The sequence below is a fragment of the Salmo salar genome, chromosome 06 (assembly GCF_965601325.2).
Source record: "Salmo salar chromosome 06, fSalSal1, whole genome shotgun sequence".
In the NCBI taxonomy this organism is placed as follows: domain Eukaryota; kingdom Metazoa; phylum Chordata; class Actinopteri; order Salmoniformes; family Salmonidae; genus Salmo; species Salmo salar.
This window is the reverse complement of record NC_138296.1, coordinates 54,692,431-54,719,016: the sequence shown is the minus strand read 5'-3', so window position 1 is coordinate 54,719,016 and position 26,586 is coordinate 54,692,431. Positions and strand designations below refer to the sequence as shown.

At 44.2% G+C, this 26,586-nt stretch overlaps 2 protein-coding genes across 5 annotated transcripts; both read right to left on the bottom strand.

Moving 5' to 3' along the window:
* Window positions 1–554: 554 nt before the first annotated feature.
* LOC145879869 (uncharacterized) lies at window positions 555–9,801 on the bottom strand. 3 transcript variants are annotated; one of them, XM_082976753.1, is made up of 21 exons: window positions 9,644–9,801; window positions 9,477–9,535; window positions 9,318–9,391; window positions 9,093–9,217; window positions 8,351–8,494; window positions 8,000–8,083; window positions 7,744–7,905; window positions 7,512–7,611; window positions 7,077–7,297; window positions 6,295–6,451; window positions 5,907–6,118; window positions 5,516–5,636; window positions 4,991–5,187; window positions 4,770–4,884; window positions 4,387–4,556; window positions 4,193–4,290; window positions 3,921–4,051; window positions 3,557–3,746; window positions 924–1,065; window positions 748–844; window positions 555–670 (listed from the first exon to the last, which is right to left on the bottom strand). In XM_082976753.1, the coding sequence occupies exons 4-21, from the start codon at window positions 9,144–9,146 to the stop codon at window positions 597–599; spliced, it is 2,469 nt and encodes an 822-aa protein (XP_082832879.1). In that variant the 5' UTR covers window positions 9,147–9,217; window positions 9,318–9,391; window positions 9,477–9,535; window positions 9,644–9,801; the 3' UTR covers window positions 555–596. The 3 variants fall into 3 exon arrangements, with proteins under 3 accessions (XP_082832879.1, XP_082832878.1, XP_082832880.1); XM_082976752.1 differs by having other exon boundaries at window positions 5,907–6,130; window positions 9,644–9,800; XM_082976754.1 differs by lacking the exon at window positions 9,093–9,217 and having other exon boundaries at window positions 5,907–6,130.
* A 6,074-nt stretch (window positions 9,802–15,875) lies between these two features.
* On the bottom strand, window positions 15,876–25,113 carry LOC145879857 (uncharacterized). Of its 2 annotated transcripts, none has more exons than XM_082976727.1 (21): window positions 24,972–25,113; window positions 24,805–24,863; window positions 24,639–24,719; window positions 24,414–24,538; window positions 23,672–23,815; window positions 23,321–23,404; window positions 23,065–23,226; window positions 22,833–22,932; window positions 22,398–22,618; window positions 21,617–21,773; window positions 21,229–21,452; window positions 20,838–20,958; window positions 20,313–20,509; window positions 20,092–20,206; window positions 19,709–19,878; window positions 19,515–19,612; window positions 19,243–19,373; window positions 18,879–19,068; window positions 16,246–16,387; window positions 16,069–16,165; window positions 15,876–15,991 (listed from the first exon to the last, which is right to left on the bottom strand). In XM_082976727.1, exons 1-21 carry the CDS (start codon window positions 24,992–24,994, stop codon window positions 15,918–15,920), a joined length of 2,715 nt encoding a protein of 904 aa, XP_082832853.1. In that variant the 5' UTR covers window positions 24,995–25,113; the 3' UTR covers window positions 15,876–15,917. The 2 variants fall into 2 exon arrangements, with proteins under 2 accessions (XP_082832853.1, XP_082832854.1); XM_082976728.1 differs by having other exon boundaries at window positions 21,229–21,440.
* Window positions 25,114–26,586: the final 1,473 nt, after the last annotated feature.

Genomic DNA, 26,586 nt, shown 5'->3' with positions numbered 1-26,586 from the left:
GTGAAGAGACCTGTGGTGGCATATGCATGGGTAGTTTTAAAAAACAGACAGCTCGGTACATTCAGCTTGTCAACACTTCTTACAAAAACAAGTAGTGATGAAGTCAAGCTCTTCCCATTTGAGATTGACATGCATATCATTAATAAAGAAATGTCCATATTTGGATGGAAACCAAGCTAGTGAGAGGTATCAAGGAAAGTTGTAATTTCAGTTGAAAATTAACACCGCTGCGCTCCCTGGGGCCTGCATCCAACCACAGCCCTGCTGGCAAACCACCATCTGCTATAACATTGAGTCAGTTCTTCCTACTGGACATTGGAAAGCTTTTGTTTTCACACCTATTGTTTGTCCTAGACGGGAAATTAGTGTGCAACACTTATCTCCGGTGGATGGTTCAGAGTTCCATGCTTACAAAAGGGTTGATTGATACACGTCAGATGACAAGCCTACTACGTCCACTAAAGTACATGCGCCGTGGTGTTAAATGCAAATCAGATACAATTAAGGTAGCTCCAACGGTTAGGATTGTTGCCGCGCAAGTAAAGCAAACTTAATTGTTATATAGAACACTTTATTTGACATGTTAGAACAAGACATTACACCCAAAGAATGTATCCAGAAGAAACATATAAATGATGTTCCTCAAAGAGGTCTTTGACATGTCGTTGACCTGTTGAGAGAGAGAGAGAGAACCCATTAGTTCAGTTATGGTCTGACAGGGTCTGAAAAGCATAAAACAAGACCGACCTCTTTTCGGGTTGTCCTGATTCACACATTGTCCACTACAGGGGCCACCAGTGGGACTACTGGCATCACAGATGACCACGTCACAATGGACAAAGACCTAGGAATCAAAGATTTTAAAAAGGGATGATTGCCAGTCAAACAAAATTAACCAATAAAGATTGGGTGAACTTTGTTACCTGGCCCCTCGGCTCAACCGCATCCTCAGCGAAGGAAAACATATGGACCTCAAAGCGTTTGACGTGAGGGGGGAAGTGGACCCTGGCATCAGCTACCACCGGGTGGAAGACCACACGGTATGGATCCTCCGGGTTCTCACAGCTGCCAGTGTAGAGAGAGGGACTAAGTTAGGCACAAGAAAACGCTGTAAACCCCAACCGCCTTGTGTACGAAGTCTTATGGTGGTGTCACGACTGTCCTGTGAGGATCAGATCAATTTACAGGAGAAGTGGGTTCTTTCTCCCCCTCCAGTATGAACTAAAGGAATGTCTTTGTTAACAGGCTTTTCCCACCAAAACTCTTTTACCTTTGTCTTGAAAAAAGACAATTCTACATCCAACATGTATATTCAATTACATTGACATGAATGCATTCTCATGTGGTGAGATCTAAATGATCCAGAATGGTCAGACTACCTGAATATTGATCGTGGTTTAACCAAAAGTTGCCGAATATACAGTCGGTATCATCAACAACGCAATCATTTGAATTAAGAATTTCATGCAATTCTTCCGCTGTCGGAAAAATTGGTCACACAAAATAAATTCTACACCCACGGCATCGGATTCACACGTGGAGGACTTCTGTGAAGGGAGCAGCTCTACTATACAAAGTAACCGACGCATTGACAGTTTAGGCACACTTTTTAATTTGCATCTTTGGGAGGTTTCTTGTTTAACTGCCAGATATTAGCAAAAAGGGATTTGTGAAGAGAGACAAACGCCCACACCAGTACAAATCCACTTGATCTGACAGACGATGGCCAGAGCTTTCTCAGGATTTTGCACAACGATTTAAGCCAAGTATGATATAGTTGCACTTGAAGTGACAAATCTGAACTGCCCATTTCATGCACATGTGGTGTCTTTTCCTATGATATACAAAACATTTTCACACTGCTACCATTTAGTAAACAGCTGCAAAGTTACTCCCGTGACAGATGAGCCTTGTGTCCACATGGCCGCCGGAGCAAATTAAAATAGGGGTGCCAAATTTAAGTTTTTGCGACCATTTCCTAAAAACGGCAAAATTGCATGATTTGATAGCGTTTTGCAAACCCGATCCCCCAAATGAATGGTTTTGACCAATAAAGTTGCTTCACTACACTGCATCCAGTTACTGAAAAGGCACCCGCAAAATAAAGTGTCATTTGCCCATCTACCAAAGGTTGCAGTGTCCATTAAAATGTAGAAAAGTCATCTTTCAATATAGTTACCCAATTTCAATTCTTGAGATAAGATGGCAAAGTTAAAAATAGGCCAGCGGTTTCCATCTGTGGCGAAGTGCTCACCCAAATCAATGCTTATGACAAACCCAGCCAGCTACTCTTTTGAGTACTGTGCTGTAACATTTTTTTAGCTAGCAAGATGCTGCCACACTTGACCGTGGTATTTGTTCATGTTTAGCAACTCCCAATTAGCTCATTCCCCAGGTACAGGGAATTACATTGAAAGTGGCATCAACTTCTGGGGATCCTTTCAACTGATCCTATTCAGTTTCAAACATTAACTTCCATGCTGCACAGGCGTGTGAACCATCCTTTATGTTTAGTGCAATAACTGTTTTAAACGCAAGAGGTCACAATTCAACCCAAAACCAATCGGAAAGGCAAGCTAAGCTTGCCAGCCGCTCTTGATTTCCATTCGACTGACCATCAGTTCGGCACAACACTGAACTGTAGCAAACCAAAAGGATAACATTGAGTAAAAAGGTGTAGGTACAGGTAACGCCAACATAGTGTCTTAACCTTTTCACACGCGAGTTCCAAATATCTTCAACAGTCGCCCCAGTGGGAGTTTAGTTTATGCACGTGATGTCAGAATGCACTCACTGTTCCAAAATGTGGACAGATGACCTCAAACCAAGGCACACTACCTGGCAATTTTCTATAGGCCCTTTCAACGTCTAACTTTGCCTCATTAATTCCCAAAAGTAGCCCATTTCACGAGCCGGCCAAACTTTCCTTCAAGAGAAAGCCCAAGCATACAGACATTTGCACATCTAGTCAGAACAGGCCTGGCACATTTATTGCATTCCTATCAAAGTGCCTTATTTTCTGTGTAACGCATTGTCCTTTCTACTGTAGCATACCGTAAGTATAATGTACTTAACGTTTTATTCAGACAATGCGGTTTAGAGTCGTTTGTTGCATCATACGTTCTGTTCCAATGGTACGCTGCAGGGACCCCTCAGTGATAACAAACATGTGATCGTACGCGTAAAAAAATGGTTAATAGGGCCACCACGAACCACAATAGCTTCAATGCACCTTGGCATAGATTCTACAAGTGTCTTGAACGCAACACCATTCTTCCACGAGAAATTCCATCTTTTGTTGATGGTGATGTGAAACGCCGTCTCAGGCCCCACGCCAGAATCTCCCATACGTGTTAATTAAATTGGGTGGAGATCTGGTGACAGACCGCATACATTGTTTTAATGCTCAAACCATTGTGACCACTCATGACCTACGGATGGGGGCATAGCCACGGTAGCCAAAGTAAATGGCCTGCCAAGCATGATCGGTTGCTAATTACTCAGGAACCACACCTGTGGAATAACACTTGTTTAGGCCCAAAAAACAACAAGTTACCCATTAATGATGAGATTCCACCGGGGTCGGGAGTCGCGGTCCTCGTTGAGGGTGGCCCAGCAGTGGTCAAGCATCAGCGCAACCTTGGGGTCAGAGGACCTGGTCAGCTCCACCTCAAAGTGCAGAGGCTGTTTCAGGTATTTCACCACTGGATAGTCCTCCTCCTGGTAGAACGTGTTATACGAGGCGTCTGGAACACAGGACGAGACAACCGGGGTCGTGTTCAGTGGGCACAAAACAGCGAGGTACCATCTGAACTTGTCCATTGAGAAAGGCTCGTTTATCATATCCTGTTGTGCCGCGATGAACACTAATCACTTATAGCAAACGCTACTAGTAATATATCATATTTGTGCACGCTTACCCTGAGCGAGTCTCATTCTGACCATTAGTCGACCCGTCCCAGTCTCGGCAAAAGGCTCGTTGTCACGCGGCCTGGTGAGGAAGGCCAATGTGCGAGTGATGTTGACCACATAGTAGCAGGAAACCTTTAACCTAAAAAGAGGGATGTAGGCAACTTCAAGCAGTGGAGTGGACACACTGGTAGTAGAGGCACAAGTATTGAGCAATTGGTGAAGGAAGAAAAAACTACTATAAAAATCTAATAGCTACAATTGTGATGCGTAATGCACTCACTGATATTCGTCCTCTGAAGACGTCGTGGCATTCAGCTTCACCTCAAGTTCATCTGGCAAGGAGATTTCGTTCTCATACAGCATCACATTGTTGATAAACTATGTAGTAGAGGGGAATTGACTTATTACAGCCTGCAGAAGCAAACAGTCCGTAAATACACAGTACCCATCACCTCAGGGTAATAGTCATTTTACCTTCCTGGTGGTGCCACAGGAGTTGACAGTGAAGTGGAAGTAGGCGAAGCGATCGTCGCTGTAGGTGGGACCACAGGCGGGGTCGCTCAGGGTCAGTTGACCGGGGTTCAGATTGGGAGCAGACTCCACCTTCACCGCCAGCGCAGTCATCGTCCCATTAGAGAAACACTCTTGGAGGGGGGGGGGGGCAAAAGACATGTAGCTATCAGACCTGGATTCTGTGTTAATTGAGCTTGCCAAGCACAGTAGAACCAATGGAATAGCACCAAAAGTGCAAACCATGCCCATCTGGCACTACTATTAGACTCAGTATTTCCAAGGAACCCAGGTTTGGTAACCATGTCATACGACTATTTATCGGAAGTAATTGTTTGAGAACCAACCAGTCAGCGTTTTGAGGAAGCTGCAAGCCAGGGAAAAGTATTTGATGGTCATGTTGTTGTAAGGATTCAACAGAGCCACATCCAGTCTGCTCCTGACAGAGGACGAGTGAACCGACTGGGAACCAGTGGGAGAGTTCATTAGTCCAATATTGTATACAGGGTAAGGAAAGCGAGGCTAGCTGCAGCAATTTAGGTTAACATGTTTTGGGAGAGCATCGTACCTCAAACACTGCGTCCGGCGAAGAGAAGGGCAACGTGATGGTGAAGTCTGCGTCGCCCTCTGTTAAATACTGTTGAGCAAGCTCATGGTTAAGCAGCCGCTTGCCAACCAAGACCACGAAAAAGGGCTCTTGGTTGCTGTAGTCCACAGTGATGTGGAAGTTCTCCTGATCACAGTTGCCAGTGACTGAGGGTGGCACTACAAGGACAAACAGGGTTGTGTTCATTAAGCACAAAAAACAGGACTTGAACTTGTCCAAGAAGAAACCCTTGTTTTCGGTTGCAAAATCTTTTGCTACGGTGGGACTGAATAAACACGATCCTGGAAAATCAGGAACAGGACACTGGGTCCAAATACTCTAAAGCTTAACATTTTCTTTGTAGAGAGACCGCGTAGGAAAAGCCTACAGTATGGCTAGTTGGGCTCTCAAGTCCACCATGTGGCTTTCACTGCCAATTTCCTTTCAGGGCAATCATTAACGAGAGGAAACCATTCAACAGTAGTTTGGCGTAGTCCAGTTACATACCAATGTCCAGCAGTACAGCGTCCACAACGGCAGAGTGAGAGAAAGGAGCGTACTCTGGAAAGACGACCAGGCCGTAGATCAGCTGAAGAGTGAAGGTTGTGACACCTTGTTCCACCCTTTTCTGTAGTGAAGTTAAAAGCATCATTGTTGTAACAGAACTCTAGTCAACATCAAGTGACAACCAAGCACATATGGGGACTATTAAAACAATGTTGCCCTCATTCCTCTAAATCAAGCACTATTGGCAAGTGAATGCATACAACTGCCAAAATAATGGAAACACTTGAGTAAATGAGGGATACAAAGTACATTTGCACCATCATTTCTATTTTGTTGGTGGCCCACTTATTAGGGCATGTAGCGTGTGGCTTTGCATTTAACAGAAACACACCTCCTTAAAGACCACCGGGTCTGAGAAGGGCACCTCCATCCTGAAGGTCTTCAAGGTGTTGTCCAGGGATCTCTGCTCCTGAACATTGAAGCCTCTGGCGTTGCACTCTGCAACAGTTAGCACCATGGTGGGAAAGGTGATGTTCAGCAGCTCCACATCAAGGTTGAAGGTCCCCAACTCAAGCACAAACACTGCCTGCTCAGGAACCGTGTCTAAGGGCGTGTCTGTTCATTGGCAAACATTTTGAAATGCGGTACAATGGAAGTCGAAAATGGACATTTGTTATTGGAGAAGTCCGGGTATTGCCTCCCCGTTTCAGTCTTGTGCCTAATGAACAACCCAGGCATCCCAAATTACCATAGGCACCATTTAACTAAACCAGACTCACAGTTGCGAACTTGTGGAGGCCTGGCCATCGGAGGTGTTGTGATAGGGAAGAGGACTTTGTATCTGGTGTCCTCGTGTGCGACCTCCTCGATCCACAGCAACTCAAGCATGGGCTCAATGGTGTAAGTGACAAAGTACTTGTCATCCTGAATATGGCTCTGTAAGGGAGACGAGTGATGCATTCAGGCTGTAATACACAATTGGAGTGCCAAAACAGGTTTTTAAAAAAAGCCTACCGGTTATCTGTGTGGTTTGTCCTCCAGCCGCTCGTAATTTAAAGACAAAATATCCAAAGGAAAGTATTGTTTACCAGACTTTAGAGAGCTGGTAGGTATATGGTTGTCAACTTGCATTTTCAAAGCAACCGACACGCAAATGTAAACAGTAGCCGAGTGTAACCGAGCGTTGCTTGCATTCAGTTGCCAGTGGCAAAGCTACCGGCTCCCTAAAAAGCCTGGTAAACAATACTTTAGTGTGGATATTGGTCTCAAATTTCAAGCGGTAGAGTATGTTTAAATGTAATTTTATGCAACATTCACACGATTTTGCAATCCAATGTGTCAGGCTGTATACACACCCACCGATCCATTGTATATTAGCCTGATTAAGCAGACAATTGCTCAATAAGAAACATTTTACACAAGACAACGTTTCTAGGAGTTTACCCATGAGAGATGGCAAAGGGTTACTGCAAAGCACTGACAACTGCTGCTGTAAAAAGGGCTCTACAAATAGATTTGACTTAGAAATTAAACAGGAACATTTTAGTCATCCAACGCTGACCTTGAAATAGCCGCCAACCGCCCCCACCGGAATTTCAACAATAATATGAGCCTCTGTGACTAAAACCGAGTAGTTTCTGGCAGCCATTTCCTCAGTGTCCAGCCTCTTAGCGTCAATTCCCATGTACACCTCCAACATGGTGAAGGCATCAGAGGAGAAAAGTGGGTCGATGTGCTTGGGCATGTACCAGGTGATCACTTCTGGAGTAAAGGCCACTGCCCCTGCAGTGAAACAAGAAGCCAAGTGCACATCATAACAGAACATTTTGCAACTGAAAACAAATGTGCCATTATTGAAAAAAAGTTCATCCCATTCAAAGACATTGTCCCAACTGAACACTACATAACACAAACGAAAGTCTTGTCTGGAGCCAATTAAGAAATGGGTTTATAGGTTCTTAAATTTGCCAAGTTAGTCCATTATTTCACACTCAACCTGGTGTTGGACAAACAGCCGTGGCATCTACGCGAGTCACCAGCCACTTCTGCTCAAAGAAGGTTGAGGTTGAGAGCACCCGCATCGGAACCCCAGCTACCTGTTCAGGGGGCAACCACACCAGGGCCGTGTTCAGTAGGGCACACCGTATTAACAATATGTTGCAGAGTTCAGGTAGGGCCACCGTTTGCTCTACTGAACATGACCCAGTTCATGGAGGAAGTGAGCTTACATTCTGGAGGTATGTCTCCTCTGCATTATGAGGGCTTCTTAACACCAGCCGTGTGGGAGTGTTGGCTATTGCATAGCCCTTTCTTTGGACCTCATCCACATTCATGACCTTCTTGCTAGGACTAAAAACGACTGCTGTCATTTTGTATCCTGAAGCAACAGCCTGTCTCAGGAAATGGAAACGTGAATTAAACAAACGCACATTTTGTTTAGCGCCATCCTGTCATTTTGTAGTGAAATTACAGAAACATGGCTACCTCAGCTCCTCTCCTTGCTTTCGGGCCTCCAGTGGGCTGTTCAGGGACGGTTTGGATGTCTGGAAGAGTCCTTCTGACAGACACCTAGAGAAGAAAGGCCATTATTCCCTATGCATTTTCTCCCTCCCATACAATAGGAACGCAATCTGTCCACTCGCCTCCTTAAATGCACTGAGAATAGGCCAAGATTCCTCGCCGCTAAAGTTGTCCTATGTGCATTTTGAAGAGGCGAGAGGAATTGAGAGACGGTCAAGACACAGAAGAAATGAAACACTGGACAATTGTAGCTCTAGACAGATCATTTAAGCTCCACTGTAAACATCTCCGTTGGGGCATGCTCTGCTCACTTGCCTCCATGTAGTTGCGGTCGCACAGAATCTCTCGGGAGGTCCAGGGGGTGTAGCTACAGGTTTTGCCCACTCTATACACAGGGTCTTCAGTCATGTGGTTTCCTGGCAGCCTGAACTGCATGACCAAGCTGAACATCTTATCATCCTAAAATTAAGGGGGGAAAAAAAAAAAGCCTCATTATATAGCAGAAAACAAATAATTCAGTTGACATTCATGCAAGTTAGAGACTGTGGCTATATGAATGCAGCTGCCACTGTATTGAAGCCACACTACAGGAGAAGAGCTCAGTAGTACACATCACTGCAGTCTGTATCAGAAAGTTGGCTGGCCCTCCATAAACTTCTGCTGTACCTTACTTCATCGTTAACTTAGAAGTAAGAGATACCAGACCCAGTCTCAGGGGTGGCTAACTATGGAGATCCACAGAGTTAAGTAAAACTGCTTAAATGTTTCTGGCACCGTACTTCTAATAACCTCCATGCTCTACGGCAACTCAGGCTGATTGAGGACCTTTTTACTGAAGAAAGTGTTTGTTTTCAATTATTTCATCTAGTGATGCAAATATTGACTTGTATCTTTGTGTATACAGGGCTCATCTGTAAAAGAGCCTGGCCTCAGCATGACTCCGTGTCAAAGGTTAAATAAAATGACGTTGTTACATTACGGGGTTGCAATTGCAGTGACACTGAAAGGCAAACTGTCCATTTGAAGTTAGAGCAAACACTACAGTGCTTAGGGTTACCATGGTCTGGGAAAAGCAGTTTTGAAGAGAAGCAAAAAATATGGCATTCCCCATTGGGTCAAATTTAAAGCTGAATCCACACTGAGTAGCAAGGCCAGGCGTCAGGTTTATGATTTGTGTGTCATCTGGAAGGGATGGAGATGGTGTGAACACAACAGTTGACAAACAATATCAATCCATGAATTATGAAAAGGAGAGAAAGAGAATCATACGAGACAAACTCACTGAAGACAGCGTCGACCTCTTCAAAAAGAGGAGCTACACTCAGACGAATAACGTTACCAAGGCATTCAGGTCATCTGGAATGGGAAAGCTTAGTTAAAAATCTAAAAAATATATTGTCAAACGCTTAGTGCTTGAATTTGCAGGGTGCAAAATGCATACTTATAGAAGGCGTCTGTTGTGCTTGTATGCCCACAGCTGCCATCAATAGGCAAAACAACCTGTAAGGCATTTGACAAATTATTATGATTGATTGATTAAAAAAGGAGGAAGAAGACAACTCAAATGTTTGCGTCGCATAAGACTCTTCTAGGCCTGCTACTACTTACCCTGAGCCAAGGAAATTAACCATTGTAGAACAGAACTGTTTTGATGAAATACACAGCTACAGAATCTAATATTTGACCCAAGGTGTGCAGCCTACAGCCCAGGGGTATTCTACTTTTACCCTATGACAAAGGCTTCCCACACTCAGTCACCTGAACCCCAAAGGGCTGCACATTTTCTTTTTATTCCCCTAGCCCTACAAAGCTGATTCAAATAATCAACTAATCATCAAGCTTTGTTAATCTGAATCAGCTGTGTAGTGTTAGGACAAAAACCTAAATGCACACCAAGTTTGGGAAACGCTGCCCTACGAGCCTGCTGGTTTTCTGTTCTAACTGATAATTGAGGAAAATAAGAACAATCCGAAATTTCTTTTTGATACTGTCGCAAAGCTAACTAAAAAGCAGCATTCCCCTAGAGAGGATGGCTTTCACTTCAGCGGTAATAAATTCATGAACTTCTTTGAGGAAAAGATCATGATCATTAGAAAGCAAATTACGCACTCCTCTTTAAATCTGCGTATTCCTCCCAAAGCTCCGTTGTCCTGAGTCTGCACAACTCTGCCAGGACCTAGGATCAAGGGAGACACTAAAGTGTTTTAGTACTATATCTCTTGACACAATGATGAAAATAATCATGGCCTCTAAACCTTCAAGCTGCATACTGGACCCTATTCCAACTAAACTACTGAAAGAGCTGCTTCCTGTGCTTGGCCCTCCTATGTTGAACATAATAAACGGCTCTCTAACCACCGGATGTGTACCAAACTCACTAAAAGTGGCAGTAATAAAGCCTCTCTTGAAAAAGCCAAATCTTGACCCAGAAAATATAAAAAACGAATCGGCCTATATCGAATCTTCCATTCCTCTCAGAAAAAGCTGTTGCGCAGCAACTCACTGCCTTCCTAAAGACAAACAACGTATACGAAACGCTTCAGTCTGGTTTTGGACCCCATCATAGCACTGAGACTGCACTTGTGAAGGTGGTAAATGACGTTTTAATGGCATCAGACCGAGGCTCTGCATCTGTCCTCGTGCTCCTAGATCTTAGTGCTGCTTTTGATACCATCGATCACCACATTCTTTTGGAGCGATTGGAAACCCAAATTGCTCTACACGGACAAGTTCTGGCCTGGTTTAGATCTCATCTGTCGGAAAGATAGCAGTTTGCCTCTGAATGGTTTGTCCTCTGACAAATCAACTGTACATTTCGGTGTTCCTCAAGGTTCCGTTTTAGGACCACTATTGTTTTCACTATATATTTTACCTCTTGGGGATGTCATTCGAAAACATAATGTTAAATTTCACTGCTATGCGGATGACACACAGCTGTACATTTCAAAGAAACATGGTGAAGCCCCAAAATTGCCCTCGCTAGAAGCCTGTGTTTCAGACAGAAGGAAGTGGATGGCTGCAAACTTTCTACTTTTAAACTCGGACAAAACAGAGATGCTTGTTCTAGGTCCCAAGAAACAAAGAGATCTTCTGTTGAATCTGACAATTAATCTTGATGGTTGTACAGTCGTCTCAAATAAAACTGTGAAGGACCTCGGCGTTACTCTGGACCCTGATCTCTCTTTTGAAGAACATATCAAGACTGTTTCAAGGACAGCTTTTTTCCCATCTACGTAACATTGCAAAAATCTGAAACTTTCTGTCCAGAAATGATGCAGAAAAATGTATCCATGCTTTTGTTACTTCTAGGTTGGACTACTGCAATGCTCTACTTTCCGGCTACCCGGATAAAGCACTAAATAAACTTCAGTTAGTGCTAAATACGGCTGCTAGAATCCTGACTAGAACCAAAACATTTGATCATATTACTCCAGTGCTAGCCTCCCTACACTGGCTTCCTGTTAAGGCAAGGGCTGATTTCAAGGTTTTTCTGCTAACCTACAAAGCATTACATGGGCTTGCTCCTACCTATCTTTCCGATTTGGTCCTGCCGTACATACCTACACGTACGCTACGGTCACAAGACGCAGGCCTCCTAATTGTCCCTAGAATTTCTAAGCAAACAGCTGGAGGCAGGGCTTTCTTCTATAGAGCTCCATTTTTATGGAATGGTCTGCCTACCCATGTGAGAGACGCAGACTCGGTCTCAACCTTTAAGTCTTTACTGAAGACTCATCTCTTCAGGGGGTCCTATGATTGAGTGTAGTCTGGCCCAGGAGTGTGAAGGTGAACGGAAAGGCTCTGGAGCAACGAACCGCCCTTGCTGTCTCTGCCTGGCCGGTTCCCCTCTCTCCACTGGGATTCTCTGCCTCTAACCCTATTACAGGGGCTGAGTCACTGGCTTACTGGTGTTCTTCCATGCCGTCCCCTAGGAGGGGTGCGTCACTTGAGTGGGTTGAGTCACTGACGTGGTCTTCCTGTCTGGGTTGGCGCCCCCCCCCCCCCCCCTTGGGTTGTGCCGTGGCGGAGATCTTCGTGGGCTATACTCGCCCTTGTCTCAGGATGGTAAGTTGGTGGTTGAAGATATCCCTCTAGTGGTGTGGGGGCTGTGCTTTGACAAAGTGGGTGGGGTTATATCCTGCCTATTTGGCCCTGTCCGGGGGTATCATCGGATGGGGCCACAGTGTCTCCTGACCCCTCCTGTCTCAGCCTCCAGTATTTATGCTGCAGTAGTTTATGTGTCGGGGGGCTAGGGTCAGTCTGTTATATCTGGAGTATTTCTCCTGTCTTATCCGGTGTCCTGTGTGAATTTAAGTATGCTCTCTCTAATTCTTTCTTTCTTTCTCTCTCTCTCTCGGAGGACCTGAGCCCTAGGACCATGCCTCAGGACTACCTGGCATGATGACTCCTTGCTGTCCCAGACCTGCTGTTTTCAACTCTCTAGAGACAGCAGGAGCGGAAGAGATACTCTCAATAATCGGCTATGAAAAGCCAACTGACATTTACTCTTGAGGTGCTAACTTGTTGCACCCTCGACAACTACTGTGATTATTATTATTTGACCATGCTGGTCATTTATGAACATTTGAACATCTTGGCCATGTCCTGTTATAATCTCCACCCCGCACAGCCAGAAGAGGACTGGCCACCCCTCATAGCCTGGTTCCTCTCTAGGTTTCTTCCTAGGTTTTGGTCTTTCTAGGGAGTTTTTCCTAGCCACCGTGCTTCTACACCTGCATTACTTGCTGTTTGGGGTTTTAGGCTGGGTTTCTGTACAGCACTTTGAGATATCAGTTGATGTAAGAAGGGCTATATAAAGAAATTTGATTTGATAATGAATTACACCCACCTGGTGTCCCAGGTCTAGATCAGTGCCTGATTAGAGGAGAACAATGAAGAAATGCAGTGGATCTGGCTTTGAGGCCCAGAGGTGAGTTTGAGGGTTATAGCTGTTCCTGCTCCTCACACTTCACCGTTTGAGTAATTGAATGAGGGGTTGTGTGTGTAGTTGGGTTTAGCTCGGCTATTAGACTACTCTTTAGTAAAGGTCGAATAGTCTATTGTTCAGCTATTAGCCCAACTATTAGCACAACCGAATGGCTCGCTTGTGGGCGTGCTGGCAGGATAGGGCAGCGTCTTCAGTTGCGCGTCAAGAATTCTGCATACAGTAGCACGTTTGTATGAAGGTGTGGTTAATCACAGGCAAATTGTTATATGCTATGGAGGTACATTTGTGTCGAGAGCAAAACCTTTATTTTCAAATAATTCTTCTGAAAGCACATTCCCGCCCCCGACACAAAAGGATGTCAAAGCGGACACCTACGAAGATGGCATCTCAGGTAAGCGGCACTGGGCTGTATTGACGCATCCTAAAAAATGACATGTGCTGCTTTAGATTGAACGGTCATATCTCAGTTATTGTTTTCTTTACTTTCAGAGAGCGAGCTGACCTGAGGACCAGGCAGTGGAAGCTTTATTGCTGGCATAAAAAGTGTCCATAACCAGAGGTAATTAAACTGTTCTGTTTTTTTTCTCCATGTCTGCCTGTCTTGTTGTACATGGAACCTGTCTCACATGCATGAATTACAAAACCCTTAAGATGTCAGCTGCTAATTTACTCCACATAAACACAGCCATTTTCACTGGACTATCTGTTGCTGCCAAGTCATGATTTCCCTGGGGGTTAGCCTCACAATAACCAAGTGGTGAGAAACACAGCCCTCTATATTTAAATATTTCAGGTACACTCTGAAAGAAGATACTGTGTGACGCAGACACCTGTTGGCATTATCCTCGTGGGTCTGTTTTTCAGCTTAAAGTACTCTGTAGCCACTAAATCCTCTAGGTTATATCAGCTGTTTTGGTGAACCCCTCCCGCATCTGAACTGGCTGACAGAGGGCACAGAATGATCATAGGTGAGATGTCACTTGATTGAGTCAACACAAAGTATTATTAAAGACATGCTTTACATTGAAATCCCAGAGTTAATGATCCAAGGTCAGTTTTGCATTTCACCTCCTGATTTAAGATGACTGACCATGTTAATCATGCTCTCTCGTCTGCAGGTATGTTTTGATGTGAGAGGAAGCCAGTCCCGTCACTGGCCCCCCCAAGGTTAGGAGACAGGTCATCACAATTGCGCTGAGAGAATATTAGGGTAGCACTGTCATCCATGAATCATATGCCGTCTGCCGCTGTTCTTACCTCGTCTTCTAATGCACACCATACGTGCATTGAAGTACAGATTTGCCTACCTTTATTTAACTAGGCAAGTCAGTTAATGACGGCCTTGTTCAGGGGCAGATTTTTACCTTGTCGGCTCGGGGATTCGATCTTGCAACCTTCCGGTTACTAGTCCAACGCTCTGGCCGCCCAAGATTGAACTTGCATTTTAATTGTATTATTATAAATACACTTCAATAAAGCATTTCATATTCTCCACTGGTTGAAATACTAGCCGGTGTCCTCAGATATGCATAGGGTTTTTTTCCCCCCTTTATATGAATTACAAATCAATCATGTTTAGTCTATTGCATAGTTACACAATGTGTAATCATTGATATCCCAGGAGCAGTAAACAGTTGAAGTGTAATACATGCATGCAGACACCGCATCATTTAAACAATGGCGTTTGATATGACTGAAAAAGAATCTGTCATACCTGAACCGCACATGATCAGTGAATATAGTCAATGTACAGGCTACAATATGGGGACTTGCATCCTTGGCACAATATATTCTACTCTAGGCTTCATAGATTGGTATGAACTTTACGTTTTAGGGTCCATACCCAGATCGGCTACATAGTCATTTTTAATCCGACACAATAAGCAAGTAAATAGTTAGCCAGCTAGATTCTTTACATCCACTGTTTCACAAGACAACAGCCTGGTTTGCTGGTTCTCAGGAGTCCCTAAAAAGACAAATTCATTCTCCTAACACTAGCTAATTTACCTTTGACAAAATATAGACGCACATTAACATATTCCTCTCAAATTGTACATTTGCTTGACTCGTTAAGACACCTTCCATCTGTTTTGTCAGCCAGCTTCGTTGAACGCCACAAGGCAAGGGTGGCTCGCGTCAAAATTCGTCTTTGGAACGATTGGTCATAACAAAACCTTGGGACCCAAATGCATAATGAGTGCGCCAACTCCCCCTTGTGGTGGTCTGGAGCAATGAAGCTGGGTACCTCTAAGTCCCGCAACTTTTAAAGGAGGAACCACTGTCTCTTCACAGTCCCCGCTGTTCCGTAAGGTGTTTCTTTGAATCTGATCCTGAGATTGTGAAGAGACCTGTGGTGGCATATGCATGGGTAGTTTTAAAAAACAGACAGCTCGGTACATTCAGCTTGTCAACACTTCTTACAAAAACAAGTAGTGATGAAGTCAAGCTCTTCCCATTTGAGATTGACATGCATATCATTAATAAAGAAATGTCCATATTTGGATGGAAACCAAGCTAGTGAGAGGTATCAAGGAAAGTTGTAATTTCAGTTGAAAATTAACACCGCTGCGCTCCCTGGGGCCTGCATCCAACCACAGCCCTGCTGGCAAACCACCATCTGCTATAACATTGAGTCAGTTCTTCCTACTGGACATTGGAAAGCTTTTGTTTTCACACCTATTGTTTGTCCTAGACGGGAAATTAGTGTGCAACACTTATCTCCGGTGGATGGTTCAGAGTTCCATGCTTACAAAAGGGTTGATTGATACACGTCAGATGACAAGCCTACTACGTCCACTAAAGTACATGCGCCGTGGTGTTAAATGCAAATCAGATACAATTAAGGTAGCTCCAACGGTTAGGATTGTTGCCGCGCAAGTAAAGCAAACTTAATTGTTATATAGAACACTTTATTTGACATGTTAGAACAAGACATTACACCCAAAGAATGTATCCAGAAGAAACATATAAATGATGTTCCTCAAAGAGGTCTTTGACATGTCGTTGACCTGTTGAGAGAGAGAGAGAGAACCCATTAGTTCAGTTATGGTCTGACAGGGTCTGAAAAGCATAAAACAAGACCGACCTCTTTTCGGGTTGTCCTGATTCACACATTGTCCACTACAGGGGCCACCAGTGGGACTACTGGCATCACAGATGACCACGTCACAATGGACAAAGACCTAGGAATCAAAGATTTTAAAAAAGGGATGATTGCCAGTCAAACAAAATTAACCAATAAAGATTGGGTGAACTTTGTTACCTGGCCCCTCGGCTCAACCGCATCCTCAGCGAAGGAAAACATATGGACCTCAAAGCGTTTGACGTGAGGGGGGAAGTGGACCCTGGCATCAGCTACCACCGGGTGGAAGACCACACGGTATGGATCCTCCGGGTTCTCACAGCTGCCAGTGTAGAGAGAGGGACTAAGTTAGGCACAAGAAAACGCTGTAAACCCCAACCGCCTTGTGTACGAAGTCTTATGGTGGTGTCACGACTGTCCTGTGAGGATCAGATCAATTTACAGGAGAAGTGGGTTCTTTCTCCCCCTCCAGTATGAACTAAAGGAATGTCTTTGTTAACAGGCTTTTCCCACCAAAACTCTTTTACCTTTGTCTTGAAAAAAGACAATTCTACATCCAACATGTATATTCAATTACATTGACATGAATGCATTCTCATGTGGTGAGATCTAAATGATCCAGAATGGTCAGACTACCTGAATATTGATCGTGGTTTAACCAAAAGTTGCCGAATATACAGTCGGTATCATCAACAACGCAATCATTTGAATTAAGAATTTCATGCAATTCTTCCGCTGTCGGAAAAATTGGTCACACAAAATAAATTCTACACCCACGGCATCGGATTCACACGTGGAGGACTTCTGTGAAGGGAGCAGCTCTACTATACAAAGTAACCGACGCATTGACAGTTTAGGCACACTTTTTAATTTGCATCTTTGGGAGGTTTCTTGTTTAACTGCCAGATATTAGCAAAAAGGGATTTGTGAAGAGAGACAAACGCCCACACCAGTACAAATCCACTTGATCTGACAGACGATGGCCAGAGCTTTCTCAGGATTTTGCACAACGATTTAAGCCAAGTATGATATAGTTGCACTTGAAGTGACAAATCTGAACTGCCCATTTCATGCACATGTGGTGTCTTTTCCTATGATATACAAAACATTTTCACACTGCTACCATTTAGTAAACAGCTGCAAAGTTACTCCCGTGACAGATGAGCCTTGTGTCCACATGGCCGCCGGAGCAAATTAAAATAGGGGTGCCAAATTTAAGTTTTTGCGACCATTTCCTAAAAACGGCAAAATTGCATGATTTGATAGCGTTTTGCAAACCCGATCCCCCAAATGAATGGTTTTGACCAATAAAGTTGCTTCACTACACTGCATCCAGTTACTGAAAAGGCACCCGCAAAATAAAGTGTCATTTGCCCATCTACCAAAGGTTGCAGTGTCCATTAAAATGTAGAAAAGTCATCTTTCAATATAGTTACCCAATTTCAATTCTTGAGATAAGATGGCAAAGTTAAAAATAGGCCAGCGGTTTCCATCTGTGGCGAAGTGCTCACCCAAATCAATGCTTATGACAAACCCAGCCAGCTACTCTTTTGAGTACTGTGCTGTAACATTTTTTTAGCTAGCAAGATGCTGCCACACTTGACCGTGGTATTTGTTCATGTTTAGCAACTCCCAATTAGCTCATTCCCCAGGTACAGGGAATTACATTGAAAGTGGCATCAACTTCTGGGGATCCTTTCAACTGATCCTATTCAGTTTCAAACATTAACTTCCATGCTGCACAGGCGTGTGAACCATCCTTTATGTTTAGTGCAATAACTGTTTTAAACGCAAGAGGTCACAATTCAACCCAAAACCAATCGGAAAGGCAAGCTAAGCTTGCCAGCCGCTCTTGATTTCCATTCGACTGACCATCAGTTCGGCACAACACTGAACTGTAGCAAACCAAAAGGATAACATTGAGTAAAAAGGTGTAGGTACAGGTAACGCCAACATAGTGTCTTAACCTTTTCACACGCGAGTTCCAAATATCTTCAACAGTCGCCCCAGTGGGAGTTTAGTTTATGCACGTGATGTCAGAATGCACTCACTGTTCCAAAATGTGGACAGATGACCTCAAACCAAGGCACACTACCTGGCAATTTTCTATAGGCCCTTTCAACGTCTAACTTTGCCTCATTAATTCCCAAAAGTAGCCCATTTCACGAGCCGGCCAAACTTTCCTTCAAGAGAAAGCCCAAGCATACAGACATTTGCACATCTAGTCAGAACAGGCCTGGCACATTTATTGCATTCCTATCAAAGTGCCTTATTTTCTGTGTAACGCATTGTCCTTTCTACTGTAGCATACCGTAAGTATAATGTACTTAACGTTTTATTCAGACAATGCGGTTTAGAGTCGTTTGTTGCATCATACGTTCTGTTCCAATGGTACGCTGCAGGGACCCCTCAGTGATAACAAACATGTGATCGTACGCGTAAAAAAATGGTTAATAGGGCCACCACGAACCACAATAGCTTCAATGCACCTTGGCATAGATTCTACAAGTGTCTTGAACGCAACACCATTCTTCCACGAGAAATTCCATCTTTTGTTGATGGTGATGTGAAACGCCGTCTCAGGCCCCACGCCAGAATCTCCCATACGTGTTAATTAAATTGGGTGGAGATCTGGTGACAGACCGCATACATTGTTTTAATGCTCAAACCATTGTGACCACTCATGACCTACGGATGGGGGCATAGCCACGGTAGCCAAAGTAAATGGCCTGCCAAGCATGATCGGTTGCTAATTACTCAGGAACCACACCTGTGGAATAACACTTGTTTAGGCCCAAAAAACAACAAGTTACCCATTAATGATGAGATTCCACCGGGGTCGGGAGTCGCGGTCCTCGTTGAGGGTGGCCCAGCAGTGGTCAAGCATCAGCGCAACCTTGGGGTCAGAGGACCTGGTCAGCTCCACCTCAAAGTGCAGAGGCTGTTTCAGGTATTTCACCACTGGATAGTCCTCCTCCTGGTAGAACGTGTTATACGAGGCGTCTGGAACACAGGACGAGACAACCGGGGTCGTGTTCAGTGGGCACAAAACAGCGAGGTACCATCTGAACTTGTCCATTGAGAAAGGCTCGTTTATCATATCCTGTTGTGCCGCGATGAACACTAATCACTTATAGCAAACGCTACTAGTAATATATCATATTTGTGCACGCTTACCCTGAGCGAGTCTCATTCTGACCATTAGTCGACCCGTCCCAGTCTCGGCAAAAGGCTCGTTGTCACGCGGCCTGGTGAGGAAGGCCAATGTGCGAGTGATGTTGACCACATAGTAGCAGGAAACCTTTAACCTAAAAAGAGGGATGTAGGCAACTTCAAGCAGTGGAGTGGACACACTGGTAGTAGAGGCACAAGTATTGAGCAATTGGTGAAGGAAGAAAAAACTACTATAAAAATCTAATAGCTACAATTGTGATGCGTAATGCACTCACTGATATTCGTCCTCTGAAGACGTCGTGGCATTCAGCTTCACCTCAAGTTCATCTGGCAAGGAGATTTCGTTCTCATACAGCATCACATTGTTGATAAACTATGTAGTAGAGGGGAATTGACTTATTACAGCCTGCAGAAGCAAACAGTCCGTAAATACACAGTACCCATCACCTCAGGGTAATAGTCATTTTACCTTCCTGGTGGTGCCACAGGAGTTGACAGTGAAGTGGAAGTAGGCGAAGCGATCGTCGCTGTAGGTGGGACCACAGGCGGGGTCGCTCAGGGTCAGTTGACCGGGGTTCAGATTGGGAGCAGACTCCACCTTCACCGCCAGCGCAGTCATCGTCCCATTAGAGAAACACTCTTGGAGGGGGGGGGGGGCAAAAGACATGTAGCTATCAGACCTGGATTCTGTGTTAATTGAGCTTGCCAAGCACAGTAGAACCAATGGAATAGCACCAAAAGTGCAAACCATGCCCATCTGGCACTACTATTAGACTCAGTATTTCCAAGGAACCCAGGTTTGGTAACCATGTCATACGACTATTTATCGGAAGTAATTGTTTGAGAACCAACCAGTCAGCGTTTTGAGGAAGCTGCAAGCCAGGGAAAAGTATTTGATGGTCATGTTGTTGTAAGGATTCAACAGAGCCACATCCAGTCTGCTCCTGACAGAGGACGAGTGAACCGACTGGGAACCAGTGGGAGAGTTCATTAGTCCAATATTGTATACAGGGTAAGGAAAGCGAGGCTAGCTGCAGCAATTTAGGTTAACATGTTTTGGGAGAGCATCGTACCTCAAACACTGCGTCCGGCGAAGAGAAGGGCAACGTGATGGTGAAGTCTGCGTCGCCCTCTGTTAAATACTGTTGAGCAAGCTCATGGTTAAGCAGCCGCTTGCCAACCAAGACCACGAAAAAGGGCTCTTGGTTGCTGTAGTCCACAGTGATGTGGAAGTTCTCCTGATCACAGTTGCCAGTGACTGAGGGTGGCACTACAAGGACAAACAGGGTTGTGTTCATTAAGCACAAAAAACAGGACTTGAACTTGTCCAAGAAGAAACCCTTGTTTTCGGTTGCAAAATCTTTTGCTACGGTGGGACTGAATAAACACGATCCTGGAAAATCAGGAACAGGACACTGGGTCCAAATACTCTAAAGCTTAACATTTTCTTTGTAGAGAGACCGCGTAGGAAAAGCCTACAGTATGGCTAGTTGGGCTCTCAAGTCCACCATGTGGCTTTCACTGCCAATTTCCTTTCAGGGCAATCATTAACGAGAGGAAACCATTCAACAGTAGTTTGGCGTAGTCCAGTTACATACCAATGTCCAGCAGTACAGCGTCCACAACGGCAGAGTGAGAGAAAGGAGCGTACTCTGGAAAGACGACCAGGCCGTAGATCAGCTGAAGAGTGAAGGTTGTGACACCTTGTTCCACCCTTTTCTGTAGTGAAGTTAAAAGCATCATTGTTGTAACAGAACTCTAGTCAACATCAAGTGACAACCAAGCACATATGGGGACTATTAAAACAATGTTGCCCTCATTCCTCTAAATCAAGCACTATTGGCAAGTGAATGCATACAACTGCCAAAATAATGGAAACACTTGAGTAAATGAGGGATACAAAGTACATTTGCACCATCATTTCTATTTTGTTGGTGGCCCACTTATTAGGGCATGTAGCGTGTGGCTTTGCATTTAACAGAAACACACCTCCTTAAAGACCACCGGGTCTGAGAAGGGCACCTCCATCCTGAAGGTCTTCAAGGTGTTGTCCAGGGATCTCTGCTCCTGAACATTGAAGCCTCTGGCGTTGCACTCTGCAACAGTTAGCACCATGGTGGGAAAGGTGATGTTCAGCAGCTCCACATCAAGGTTGAAGGTCCCCAACTCAAGCACAAACACTGCCTGCTCAGGAACCGTGTCTAAGGGCGTGTCTGTTCATTGGCAAACATTTTGAAATGCGGTACAATGGAAGTCGAAAATGGACATTTGTTATTGGAGAAGTCCGGGTATTGCCTCCCCGTTTCAGTCTTGTGCCTAATGAACAACCCAGGCATCCCAAATTACCATAGGCACCATTTAACTAAACCAGACTCACAGTTGCGAACTTGTGGAGGCCTGGCCATCGGAGGTGTTGTGATAGGGAAGAGGACTTTGTATCTGGTGTCCTCGTGTGCGACCTCCTCGATCCACAGCAACTCAAGCATGGGCTCAATGGTGTAAGTGACAAAGTACTTGTCATCCTGAATATGGCTCTGTAAGGGAGACGAGTGATGCATTCAGGCTGTAATACACAATTGGAGTGCCAAAACAGGTTTTTAAAAAAGCCTACCGGTTATCTGTGTGGTTTGTCCTCCAGCCGCTCGTAATTTAAAGACAAAATATCCAAAGGAAAGTATTGTTTACCAGACTTTAGAGAGCTGGTAGGTATATGGTTGTCAACTTGCATTTTCAAAGCAACCGACACGCAAATGTAAACAGTAGCCGAGTGTAACCGAGCGTTGCTTGCATTCAGTTGCCAGTGGCAAAGCTACCGGCTCCCTAAAAAGCCTGGTAAACAATACTTTAGTGTGGATATTGGTCTCAAATTTCAAGCGGTAGAGTATGTTTAAATGTAATTTTATGCAACATTCACACGATTTTGCAATCCAATGTGTCAGGCTGTATACACACCCACCGATCCATTGTATATTAGCCTGATTAAGCAGACAATTGCTCAATAAGAAACATTTTACACAAGACAACGTTTCTAGGAGTTTACCCATGAGAGATGGCAAAGGGTTACTGCAAAGCACTGACAACTGCTGCTGTAAAAAGGGCTCTACAAATAGATTTGACTTAGAAATTAAACAGGAACATTTTAGTCATCCAACGCTGACCTTGAAATAGCCGCCAACCGCCCCCACCGGAATTTCAACAATAATATGAGCCTCTGTGACTAAAACCGAGTAGTTTCTGGCAGCCATTTCCTCAGTGTCCAGCCTCTTAGCGTCAATTCCCATGTACACCTCCAACATGGTGAAGGCATCAGAGGAGAAAAGTGGGTCGATGTGCTTGGGCATGTACCAGGTGATCACTTCTGGAGTAAAGGCCACTGCCCCTGCAGTGAAACAAGAAGCCAAGTGCACATCATAACAGAACATTTTGCAACTGAAAACAAATGTGCCATTATTGAAAAAAAGTTCATCCCATTCAAAGACATTGTCCCAACTGAACACTACATAACACAAACGAAAGTCTTGTCTGGAGCCAATTAAGAAATGGGTTTATAGGTTCTTAAATTTGCCAAGTTAGTCCATTATTTCACACTCAACCTGGTGTTGGACAAACAGCCGTGGCATCTACGCGAGTCACCAGCCACTTCTGCTCAAAGAAGGTTGAGGTTGAGAGCACCCGCATCGGAACCCCAGCTACCTGTTCAGGGGGCAACCACACCAGGGCCGTGTTCAGTAGGGCACACCGTATTAACAATATGTTGCAGAGTTCAGGTAGGGCCACCGTTTGCTCTACTGAACATGACCCAGTTCATGGAGGAAGTGAGCTTACATTCTGGAGGTATGTCTCCTCTGCATTATGAGGGCTTCTTAACACCAGCCGTGTGGGAGTGTTGGCTATTGCATAGCCCTTTCTTTGGACCTCATCCACATTCATGACCTTCTTGCTAGGACTAAAAACGACTGCTGTCATTTTGTATCCTGAAGCAACAGCCTGTCTCAGGAAATGGAAACGTGAATTAAACAAACGCACATTTTGTTTAGCGCCATCCTGTCATTTTGTAGTGAAATTACAGAAACATGGCTACCTCAGCTCCTCTCCTTGCTTTCGGGCCTCCAGTGGGCTGTTCAGGGACGGTTTGGATGTCTGGAAGAGTCCTTCTGACAGACACCTAGAGAAGAAAGGCCATTATTCCCTATGCATTTTCTCCCTCCCATACAATAGGAACGCAATCTGTCCACTCGCCTCCTTAAATGCACTGAGAATAGGCCAAGATTCCTCGCCGCTAAAGTTGTCCTATGTGCATTTTGAAGAGGCGAGAGGAATTGAGAGACGGTCAAGACACAGAAGAAATGAAACACTGGACAATTGTAGCTCTAGACAGATCATTTAAGCTCCACTGTAAACATCTCCGTTGGGGCATGCTCTGCTCACTTGCCTCCATGTAGTTGCGGTCGCACAGAATCTCTCGGGAGGTCCAGGGGGTGTAGCTACAGGTTTTGCCCACTCTATACACAGGGTCTTCAGTCATGTGGTTTCCTGGCAGCCTGAACTGCATGACCAAGCTGAACATCTTATCATCCTAAAATTAAGGGGGGGAAAAAAAAAAGCCTCATTATATAGCAGAAAACAAATAATTCAGTTGACATTCATGCAAGTTAGAGACTGTGGCTATATGAATGCAGCTGCCACTGTATTGAAGCCACACTACAGGAGAAGAGCTCAGTAGTACACATCACTGCAGTCTGTATCAGAAAGTTGGCTGGCCCTCCATAAACTTCTGCTGTACCTTACTTCATCGTTAACTTAGAAGTAAGAGATACCAGACCCAGTCTCAGGGGTGGCTAACTATGGAGATCCACAGAGTTAAGTAAAACTGCTTAAATGTTTCTGGCACCGTACTTCTAATAACCTCCATGCTCTACGGCAACTCAGGCTGATTGAGGACCTTTTTACTGAAGAAAGTGTTTGTTTTCAATTATTTCATCTAGTGATGCAAATATTGACTTGTATCTTTGTGTATACAGGGCTCATCTGTAAAAGAGCCTGGCCTCAGCATGACTCCGTGTCAAAGGTTAAATAAAATGACGTTGTTACATTACGGGGTTGCAATTGCAGTGACACTGAAAGGCAAACTGTCCATTTGAAGTTAGAGCAAACACTACAGTGCTTAGGGTTACCATGGTCTGGGAAAAGCAGTTTTGAAGAGAAGCAAAAAATATGGCATTCCCCATTGGGTCAAATTTAAAGCTGAATCCACACTGAGTAGCAAGGCCAGGCGTCAGGTTTATGATTTGTGTGTCATCTGGAAGGGATGGAGATGGTGTGAACACAACAGTTGACAAACAATATCAATCCATGAATTATGAAAAGGAGAGAAAGAGAATCATACGAGACAAACTCACTGAAGACAGCGTCGACCTCTTCAAAAAGAGGAGCTACACTCAGACGAATAACGTTACCAAGGCATTCAGCATTGAGGTCATCTGGAATGGGAAAGCTTAGTTAAAAATCTAAAAAAGATATTGTCAAACGCTTAGTGCTTGAATTTGCAGGGTGCAAAATGCATACTTATAGAAGGCGTCTGTTGTGCTTGTATGCCCACAGCTGCCATCAATAGGCAAAACAACCTGTAAGGCATTTGACAAATTATTATGATTGATTGATTAAAAAAGGAGGAAGAAGACAACTCAAATGTTTGCGTCGCATAAGACTCTTCTAGGCCTGCTACTACTTACCCTGAGCCAAGGAAATTAACCATTGTAGAACAGAACTGTTTTGATGAAATACACAGCTACAGAATCTAATATTTGACCCAAGGTGTGCAGCCTACAGCCCAGGGGTATTCTACTTTTACCCTATGACAAAGGCTTCCCACACTCAGTCACCTGAACCCCAAAGGGCTGCACATTTTCTTTTTATTCCCCTAGCCCTACAAAGCTGATTCAAATAATCAACTAATCATCAAGCTTTGTTAATCTGAATCAGCTGTGTAGTGTTAGGACAAAAACCTAAATGCACACCAAGTTTGGGAAACGCTGCCCTACGAGCCTGCTGGTTTTCTGTTCTAACTGATAATTGAGGAAAATAAGAACAATCTGAAATTTCTTTTTGATACTGTCGCAAAGCTAACTAAAAAGCAGCATTCCCCTAGAGAGGATGGCTTTCACTTCAGCGGTAATAAATTCATGAACTTCTTTGAGGAAAAGATCATGATCATTAGAAAGCAAATTACGCACTCCTCTTTAAATCTGCGTATTCCTCCCAAAGCTCCGTTGTCCTGAGTCTGCACAACTCTGCCAGGACCTAGGATCAAGGGAGACACTAAAGTGTTTTAGTACTATATCTCTTGACACAATGATGAAAATAATCATGGCCTCTAAACCTTCAAGCTGCATACTGGACCCTATTCCAACTAAACTACTGAAAGAGCTGCTTCCTGTGCTTGGCCCTCCTATGTTGAACATAATAAACGGCTCTCTAACCACCGGATGTGTACCAAACTCACTAAAAGTGGCAGTAATAAAGCCTCTCTTGAAAAAGCCAAATCTTGACCCAGAAAATATAAAAAACGAATCGGCCTATATCGAATCTTCCATTCCTCTCAGAAAAAGCTGTTGCGCAGCAACTCACTGCCTTCCTAAAGACAAACAACGTATACGAAACGCTTCAGTCTGGTTTTGGACCCCATCATAGCACTGAGACTGCACTTGTGAAGGTGGTAAATGACGTTTTAATGGCATCAGACCGAGGCTCTGCATCTGTCCTCGTGCTCCTAGATCTTAGTGCTGCTTTTGATACCATCGATCACCACATTCTTTTGGAGCGATTGGAAACCCAAATTGCTCTACACGGACAAGTTCTGGCCTGGTTTAGATCTCATCTGTCGGAAAGATAGCAGTTTGCCTCTGAATGGTTTGTCCTCTGACAAATCAACTGTACATTTCGGTGTTCCTCAAGGTTCCGTTTTAGGACCACTATTGTTTTCACTATATATTTTACCTCTTGGGGATGTCATTCGAAAACATAATGTTAAATTTCACTGCTATGCGGATGACACACAGCTGTACATTTCAAAGAAACATGGTGAAGCCCCAAAATTGCCCTCGCTAGAAGCCTGTGTTTCAGACAGAAGGAAGTGGATGGCTGCAAACTTTCTACTTTTAAACTCGGACAAAACAGAGATGCTTGTTCTAGGTCCCAAGAAACAAAGAGATCTTCTGTTGAATCTGACAATTAATCTTGATGGTTGTACAGTCGTCTCAAATAAAACTGTGAAGGACCTCGGCGTTACTCTGGACCCTGATCTCTCTTTTGAAGAACATATCAAGACTGTTTCAAGGACAGCTTTTT

What these genes read in the sequence shown, in the direction of transcription:
- LOC145879869 (XM_082976752.1), bottom strand. Translation starts at nt 9,146, where the DNA reads ATGGGGAATGCCATATTTTTTGCTTCTCTTCAAAACTGCTTTTCCCAG. An exon ending in AAGCAAGGAGAGGAGCTGAG is followed by an intron (nt 7,906 to 7,999) that starts GTAGCCATGTTT and finishes TTCCTGAGACAG; the next exon opens with GCTGTTGCTTCAGGATACAA. An exon ending in CTTCCTCAAAACGCTGACTG is followed by an intron (nt 4,557 to 4,769) that starts GTTGGTTCTCAA and finishes CCCCCCTCCAAG; the next exon opens with AGTGTTTCTCTAATGGGACG.
- LOC145879857 (XM_082976727.1), bottom strand. Translation starts at nt 24,994, where the DNA reads ATGGTTAATTTCCTTGGCTCAGG. An exon ending in AGGAGACATACCTCCAGAAT is followed by an intron (nt 22,933 to 23,064) that starts GTAAGCTCACTT and finishes CCCCCTGAACAG; the next exon opens with GTAGCTGGGGTTCCGATGCG. An exon ending in ACCCGGTGGTCTTTAAGGAG is followed by an intron (nt 20,959 to 21,228) that starts GTGTGTTTCTGT and finishes ACTTCACTACAG; the next exon opens with AAAAGGGTGGAACAAGGTGT.